The sequence below is a fragment of the Thunnus albacares genome, chromosome 24, assembly GCF_914725855.1.
Source record: "Thunnus albacares chromosome 24, fThuAlb1.1, whole genome shotgun sequence".
NCBI classification, from domain to species: Eukaryota; Metazoa; Chordata; class Actinopteri; order Scombriformes; family Scombridae; genus Thunnus; species Thunnus albacares.
Genome location: NC_058129.1, coordinates 2381163 through 2389741, shown reverse-complemented (window position 1 = coordinate 2389741; position 8579 = coordinate 2381163). Strand labels below are relative to the sequence as shown.

The following is an 8579-nucleotide window of genomic DNA, read 5'->3' as shown; positions in this document are numbered from 1 at the left end:
GAACCAAACACTGATATCAATACTCTTGAGAGGAACCTTGTGGAAACTTGTGAACACAAAGGTAATGCAAAAAGATTATTCATAACAAACATATAAATATATCCAACAAAACTACTACTACTTCTAACTGGAGGAGAAAGAAAATCTGAGAAAATTGACATTATCGTAGATGCAGCAAGGAGATTTCTGGGTGTTGTAGAAGTTTCTGGAGAAGGTGTGCAGCGGCTGTTGAGAGAAGCTTTTAGGCTCTATCACACCCGAAATACAGAGAATTTATAGCAGAGTGGGAAATTATTATTTTATTTAGTCAGTGGAAATTTTAGTTGAAATCCAGTAGGTGGCGGTAATGCGACATTTTGGACGCCAATCGCCACTGAAAAGCAAAGAGAAGAAGAAGAAGTGTCTCAGTACTTCCGGCTGACAGAACGTTGAAGCCAATGCAGCCGAAGCATTTCTGTTTATTTCTTTAAAATCACTTGTAATACCGGTTTTTACAAGACCTTGCCGGATTAAATTCAAGCGCTGCACAGAATGTTGGCTACAGGAGCAGTAAGTAGATACCACTATTATTCTCACATTTAGCTGACTAAGTTAGCTGTGCATGTCTACAGGTTAGCCTGGATATGCTATGCTAACAATATTGACATTGCTAAGTTAAAAATGAATTAATGCAGTTACATAACGGTAGTATTGATAAATTATAAAACTATGATGGTGAATTTAGTTGTGGTACCTTCATAATATTGAGTTTACACCCTTTATTTTGTCTAAAAGTCATACGAAAATGTACCTTTCTCAGATTCTCATCGAAAAATCTGTTAATTTCAAAAAGTCTTGTTTATTTCGAGCCGTGCGTCTCCTTAGTAATAACAAGGTGCACAAAAAGACATTTTTGAGCTTTGAACTTTGTATTCGGCATATACCCAGGACACTTTGAGTGTCATGTTCATTTACAGTTACAATTTCTTGTATTGAACTGAATTTGCTTAATGTTACCATTCTTGCCAGCTTCCTTTGTAATCTCAGCTATAGTATGGTGAGACTTTATAAGAATAACAGGCACACTGGCTCCAAGGGGAATCACTCAGGGCTCACTAAATAAGATTGGTTCATAATTTTTCAAGTCTGTCCTAAAACAGACCAAATGAACATTGAAACATGTTTTTCTTGCTGTAATCATCCCTCCTGTTCATACTGACCATTAGAAGATCCCTTCATAATACACTTACAATGTAAATGATGGGAGCCAAAATCCACAGTCCTCCTTCTGGGCAGAAATGTATTATATATATTATATATGAAGCTCCAGCCGTCCAAATGAGTCAAATCAAGTAGATATCTTTCAACGTTAGTTGTCCCTCTTTTTGATACTATACTTCTACCACAGCTCAACAGGGAAACACTGTGCGAGAAAACACAAAGAGGGAATTTGATGCTACAAATGTGTCAGATATCCACTTGATATGACTAATTCAGACTGCTGAAGCCTCATATAAGTGTCAGATACACTTTTAAATGCATTCTTGCACAAAATGACTGTGTGGGCACACTGTGGATTTTGGCCCCCATCACTTACATTGAAAGCACATTTGATGGGAGTCTTTTAATAGCCAGTATGAACAGGAGGAATGATTACAGCGAGGAAAATTCTGTCACTGTTCATTTGGCACCTGACTGTTGTTTTAAGACACACTGAAAAATTGTGAACCTGTCCCTTAAGTTGCAGTTTGTAAGGTGTGTATATTTGCTTATATAATTTAGGTTGTATTATACTGACAGATTTGAAATGGGATGTTGTCTCTGTGTTAGAAAGAACAGGTCATATCAGTGCTTAATTTCCCTGGTTGTTTTCAGGCTGTAACCACAGCGTTGGCACAAGTGGACAGAGAAAAGATCTACCAGTGGATCAATGAGCTCTCCAGTCCAGAAACCAGGGAGAATGCCCTCCTGGAGCTTAGCAAGAAGCGGGAGTCTGTACCAGACCTTGCCCCCATGCTGTGGCACTCTTGTGGCACTATAGCAGCCCTGCTACAGGTGAGCCGGAGCAGTGTTTTCCACACGTCCCAGGTTACATGTGGTGGAGTCAGGGATGCATAAAGAGACAGTGAATAAAGCTCCTAAGAGACTTCAGCTGTTGATGCAAGATTTTCCAAAGTTCTTATAAACAAAGGGCCTGGTATTTCATGCTTTTTCTTTTCTTTTTCATCCCTGTCTTTGCTAGGAAATTGTCAACATCTACCCATCAATCAACCCCCCCACCCTGACAGCACACCAGTCCAACAGAGTATGTAACGCCTTGGCGCTCCTCCAGTGTGTAGCCTCCCATCCAGAGACAAGGTAACTGAATTCCATGTACATGTCAGTATTACCTCTGTCACTCATCAGCAGACAGTGCTATTTTTCACTGATACATACATGTTAAATAATAGAGTTTGGTTTTGAGGATCACATGTCAGGACAAAGGTTGAAAATTATTTGGTTAGAGAACATGCAGCACTGAAACAAACATCAAGAAGGCCACCAAACTAGCAAACAATTCTTCACAGCAGAGTTTTGTCCTTCACAGGTCAGCTTTCCTGGCTGCTCACATCCCACTCTTCCTGTACCCGTTCTTACACACTGTCAGCAAAACACGGCCTTTCGAATACCTCCGCCTCACCAGCTTAGGGGTCATAGGTAAGAAATCTTCACGCAATTGATCACTCATGAGATATTATAGGAATATTATACAGGGCTCGAAATCATCAACCAGCTGAAGTAGCATTCCTATTTTTTTCTTTTCTTTCTTAAATGATTTTTTTATGATTCAGTACTTATTCATAGCTAATCAAATCAACCTCCTAAAAAAATGAAACATTTATTCGACAATGTTGGAGACACATTTCCTTATTATTATTTGTTAGCTGATGGAGTGAGAGTTTCTCCTCAGATTTCTGTCAGCAGATGGAGGTAAATACTAGTTTGTCTGGAGGCTAATGGATCATCTGGAAGCTAATCGATCAGAACAGAGTGGGTTCATCGGGAGGGGGGCCTTAAAGAGACAGGAGCTAAAACGGCCTGTTTCAGACAGAGGCTGAACTGAGGGGCTGCATGAAGGGTCAGTATGAGTTAAATGATGAGTTTTGCGAACTGTAAATCAGTCAGAGTTATTCGAGAAGAGCCCCAGATTAAAAATATCGACCTGGAAATATGCAGAATATGGCCCCTTTAAAGCTCCGTTTTCTGTATCCACACTGAAATGCCACACTGACATCAGAATCGTCTTTTCTGGCCGAGTATGTCTACGCATATAAGGGTGAATTTAACATGAAAGAGAGTACTGAAGACTGCACAAATAAACAAAAACAGAAAAAATACTAGAGTGCAATGTAGAGGCAGCCATCCACAGCACCATCTTGATTGTCTTTTGGGGGGCTGTTTTGGAAAAATGTGTTTTTGGGGGGAGAAAATGCTGTTTTAGTCTGGACGAAGGGCTTAGTGTGAACATACTCTCAGTGGTGAACTGAAATTTTACAGATTAGCTTTTAAGTGTGATGAGGTTGATGATATCAGTAGCTGATATTTCTGGTAGGAAGACAAGACACAGCTTATTATTTTTAATTAGCTCCACATTTTCAGTCTTGTTTCTGCCGCCTTTACTAAAACCACCACTGGTTTTCCCACCAGCGCACACCGTCATGAGACCACAGACAACTGTTTTGGTGTAATCTTACTAGTAGAAACACCATTACAACACCCACGTGCTGACAAGGAATGTAACATTTTCTCTTTTTTAATATTTTTGGGGGCCATTTTATGCCTTTTATTATAGGGACAGTGGAGAGATGACAGGAATTGAAAGGGGAGAGTGATGGGGGGGTGGTGACATGCAACAATGGTCCGTGGCTGGATTCGAACCACGGACGTTGCGGTTATATGGCATGCATTTTTACCTGTAGTCTACTAGGGTGCACTGGAATATAACATTTTGAATGGATGTAGCCTATTTATGGCTGTTCCCAATTTATAGAAATTAAATTTAATGCATCTGTACAGAAGAAAACAGTACAAAATGTTTTAGTGTCATTGGTTCTATATGTCAATCCTGTCCAGGTGCTTTGGTGAAAACAGATGAGCAGGAAGTGATCAACTTCCTGTTGACCACAGAGATCATTCCCTTGTGCCTTCGTATCATGGAGTCTGGCAGCGAGCTCTCCAAAACGGTACTTTCAATGTTTGTGATTTTTTTTATCTGTTTTAATTTGCTCCCCTCCTACTCTCTGCCTGTCTCACCATGTCTCAATATGTTTGTGTTCCTTTAGATGAAATTAATATTCATATTTGATTAAGACACAGAAGATTCTTGTAGCATCTGCTCAGAAAAAAAGTCAAATAATTGAAGAGATCTGGGATCATTGTTTTACAGGTTGCAACCTTCATACTACAGAAAATCCTCCTGGATGACACGGGACTAGCATACATCTGCCAAACATATGAGCGCTTCTCTCATGTTGCTATGATTCTTGTAAGTCACTGAAAGTTTCCGTCCACTCAAATGTGTTGTGCTTCTTGTAATTTTAAGAATTTTTGGTAATTGAATTATTTGTGAAAAAACATATCAGACACAAGTAGTTCTTCAAACAGAGTATTTTTGTATGTATTTAAAAATGTCTGTAGAGGATCTTTATTAATAATAAAAATAATGATAATATTACTCTTTGACTCACCGCCCTCTGTTTCAGGGCAAAATGGTCCTCCAGCTGTCCAAAGAGCCCTCAGCCCGCCTGCTCAAGCACGTAGTGCGCTGCTACTTACGCCTGTCCGACAACTCCAGGTACTTAAATCAGTAGAAAAATAATTCTGAATGACAACATGCTAGATATCATCTGCATCTCATGGCCTTCATCAGGAACTGGAGCGAGCTCTGGTGTCATCTCTTGACCTAAGTGTGGAACTTGGATCATGTTATAACAAGATGCAAACTTCACCCACATACCTTTTATCATGTGATAAAGATCAGCTTAGATTATTTTGTCACATAAATTCAAAATTATTTTGTCCTTTTCTGGAATTGTATGTTACTACATAATCTAATCACTATCTAATATAAATAATGACAAAATATAAGACTTCTAACCAGCCAAACCACCAATCATCAGAACATGAAGAAAACTCCCTCGAAAGAAGCTTCAGAAGAGAAATGCGGCCAATCTTGTGTATGCAAAAGAAAAAGGGTAGAAATACAAAATTAAATATAATAACAAAAATATATTTTCAGCAGCCTGTGGTTTGAATCTGAACCTTATCTAGCTCATTTGATGAAGATTAAATTCAGCATAAAGACAGACGCAAAGTAAGTTACTATCATAATAGGTTAGTAGATCATAATAGGGTAATTGTTGAGTTCAAAGTGCAGTCACAATGTAGAACGCTTAATGCTGCATTTGTTTTGCCACTTGGGGGCAGTATAAGAATTTGTGGACTTGTCACTATGAGTGACACCTTTCACATAAAACATACAGTAGTGATTTGGTCCATTCTAAATATAAAATAAATATCGATTAGCTCAGCTCTGAATTCAATAGTGTTGTTCTAAAAAATTCCAACTATTTAATGTTAACATCCAGAACTGTAATCCTCTTCTAGGTAAGGGCCTCTGAAACAGTATGTTGACATCACAGCATAGATATGTGTCCTGTGTTTGTTCCCTGTGCAGAGCCAGAGAAGCTCTGCGGCAGTGCCTCCCTGACCAGCTCAAAGACACCACCTTCGCCCAGGTCCTGAAGGACGACACCACCACCAAACGCTGGCTGGCCCAGCTGGTGAAGAACCTGCAGGAGGGTCAGGTCACAGATGCCCGAGGCATTCCTCTCCCCCCGCAGTGACCCCCCCCCACCCCTGCTCCTCACTGACCCTGAGGAACACCAGCAAGGAACTGCCCAACAGATGATGAGCCTTCAGCTTCAATCATGAACACACAGACAGACAGCACTGTTTTTATGAAAGACTTGAAAAGGGAAAGGCTCTTGCCTGATTATTTTTGTGTTCAGAAGCACATCTTCTGTAATTCCGTTTCCATGGATCCACGGTTTCAAAGACTTTCACATTTGTTGCCTCACCGTGTGTTCTCTAACTGATTTACAGATGAACAATAAATTGTTGCACAACATAGAACAGCTTCAGCATCCTCATTCTGCTGATGTAACACTGCCAGAAGCCTCTGTAAAATAAACTGCTACAGTGAACTTTGATGGTCTTTGGGCTGACCATTCTTGGGATTGGGAAGAGCGGGGGCTCTAAGCATGTTGTGTCAGGTTTTCCCCTAGACTAACCCTAACCCTAACCCTATTTTACAGAGGCTTCACAGTGAGCAATGCCCAAAACAACAAACAAAAAATTATTAAACCCCCATCTTAAACTTCCCTAGCGAAAAATAAAATAGAAACAAAAGACAAAGCACAAACCTAACTCCCAAAAAAACAGGAGAAAAAAGGGTTTACAAAAAAGGCTTCTCACTCACAACACTCTAACACTCACATACTTGTGACTAACACACACACTGTGACATCATCAGGGCATTTTTCTTAGACTTGTCAAAGTTCCATCAGAGCCATAGAAGACATTATACAACTGCTTTCACAGGCTGAGAATACTCTGCGTATTCCCTGTGATTACATGTGACCTTCATGTATAAAATTGGTGGAGTGCCCTTTTGAAAGTGTTGCACAGTTCGCCAAAAAACCAAAGTCCTAAAGAAAAAAAAAACCCAACAGGCCACTGTTGGGTCTTAAGATGGGCCGAATAAAAATTCACAGGCTTTCATTTTTCCAGCTGATTCAAGAAACTTTATGATAGTGATTTATGAATGAATGAGAAATTAAAGTAAAAATAAGGTTTTGTTGCACCATCCCCCAGAACGGTTCTATGGACCTCTGCTGGAGGGTTGAACCGCTTTCTTCCAGTACATATTCCCTCATTTGGTGTTTTAATGGTGGAGAGCAAGAGCCAAAATCTAAGTATTCATTATGTCTCTCCAGTTATTATGGTTTTGGATTGTACATCAGTTGTTCAACAAACGAAGCACCCTGTTGTCTTGTGTAAATGACTTTGATATTAAGACATTGTAGAGGTAGCTGGGTATTGTAGTTTTTTTCTCTCCTCAGTGGAGGTCATTATGAGGGAGTCCCTCCATTTTAGTTTTGGCTCAGTCTGTGTAATTTGATCTGGGAAGCTGAGCTGAAGCTGTGGATTATTAATACCTCAGAACCTGAGCAGGGAACACAGATGAAGACCACAGAAAGAATGTTAATATTCAGAATTACAAATGTACAGTGTGTGTGTTTGTGTGTGAGCTTTCAGGTGTATAAGTGATGTCAGTAATGACTCCAGAGGTAAGCTGGGAACAGTTTGTTAATTTGACGGTGAATCTCTCCCTGATGTGCTGTCCTGTGCTGGCCTGCAGTTAAACTGGCCTGATGAAAGTTTGATGAGCAGGGCTTAGTAACATTAGATGGGACAGAAAAGACGGTGGCTCGCTGCAGTGAAGCTCTGCTGGTCCTCCACCTGGCATACTGGGACAGAGGTGGTTCTGGGCCAAATCTGGAGGAAACAGCTTGATTATAATCCTCTACCACTGAGTGTGTTGTATGACAGCAGACAAGCTGCCAGACTCTGTTGTGGAAAACAATAATTTAATGCGGCCAACACGATGGCATTCACAGAGGGGCTGTCTGCTGTCCAAAAATATGACACAAACTTGTGATGTGCTGGCCTACTGTAGATAGATATTGAAATATATTATAGTAATGTAGAAAAACAACAGTTTCTTTAAAAAAAATATAATGTCCCAATCAGAACAAAATATGTCCTGGCCAAACTATCACATCATATTTTTCTACTCTTCCACATTTCCCTTGTATTGCACATAGGGCTGCAACTAACAATTACTTTCATTATCAATTCATCTGCTGATTATTTTCTAGATTAATCACTTCCAGAGCCCAAAGTGACATCTTCAAATACCTTTATGTTATCTGACCAGTCTATCTGAACAGTCCGAAACCCAAAGATATTTAATCAACTATCATATATGCCATAAAAGCAGCTAATTTTCATATCTGAGAAGCTGGAACCAGCAAGTGTGTCTTTTTATTTTTACTTTGTTTTTTTTTAGACTGTTTTAAACAAAAACAGCATGATAACACTGTCCCTGGAACATAATGGGACATAGTGAGGGCCTTAAACTACAAATGTTCAACATTTTTGCTTGAAAAATTGCCAAATTACTCAATTATTAAAATAGTTGCAGGTTAATTTTCTTTTGATAGACTAATCGTTGCATCTTCACAGTAATCAATAAAACAGGGTAAGGCATGTACAACTTATTATCAATTGAGTAACTACTATAACACACAAACACCAAAGCAACATTTATTTAACATTAATTTGATACTGGAAATGATGTGTTTTATGATTTTATAGATACCACTTTTTAATCAGGAATCCTAAATGACTTTCTAATGCTTTATAGATCAGTTATTGGCTTATAATAAGAACAACTTTTGGTGTGCCATGTTGTGAAAAAAGTGTAGCTGATGCAG

General features: G+C 39.3%; 1 protein-coding gene across 1 annotated transcript; it reads left to right on the top strand.

Annotated features, from left to right (window-relative positions):
- Positions 1 to 386: 386 nt before the first annotated feature.
- On the top strand, positions 387 to 6399 carry cnot9 (CCR4-NOT transcription complex subunit 9). Its single transcript, XM_044345423.1, has 8 exons — positions 387 to 549; positions 1855 to 2034; positions 2222 to 2337; positions 2567 to 2676; positions 4093 to 4202; positions 4406 to 4504; positions 4722 to 4813; positions 5696 to 6399. Exons 1-8 carry the CDS (start codon positions 532 to 534, stop codon positions 5862 to 5864), a joined length of 894 nt encoding a protein of 297 aa, XP_044201358.1. The 5' UTR covers positions 387 to 531; the 3' UTR covers positions 5865 to 6399.
- Positions 6400 to 8579: the final 2180 nt, after the last annotated feature.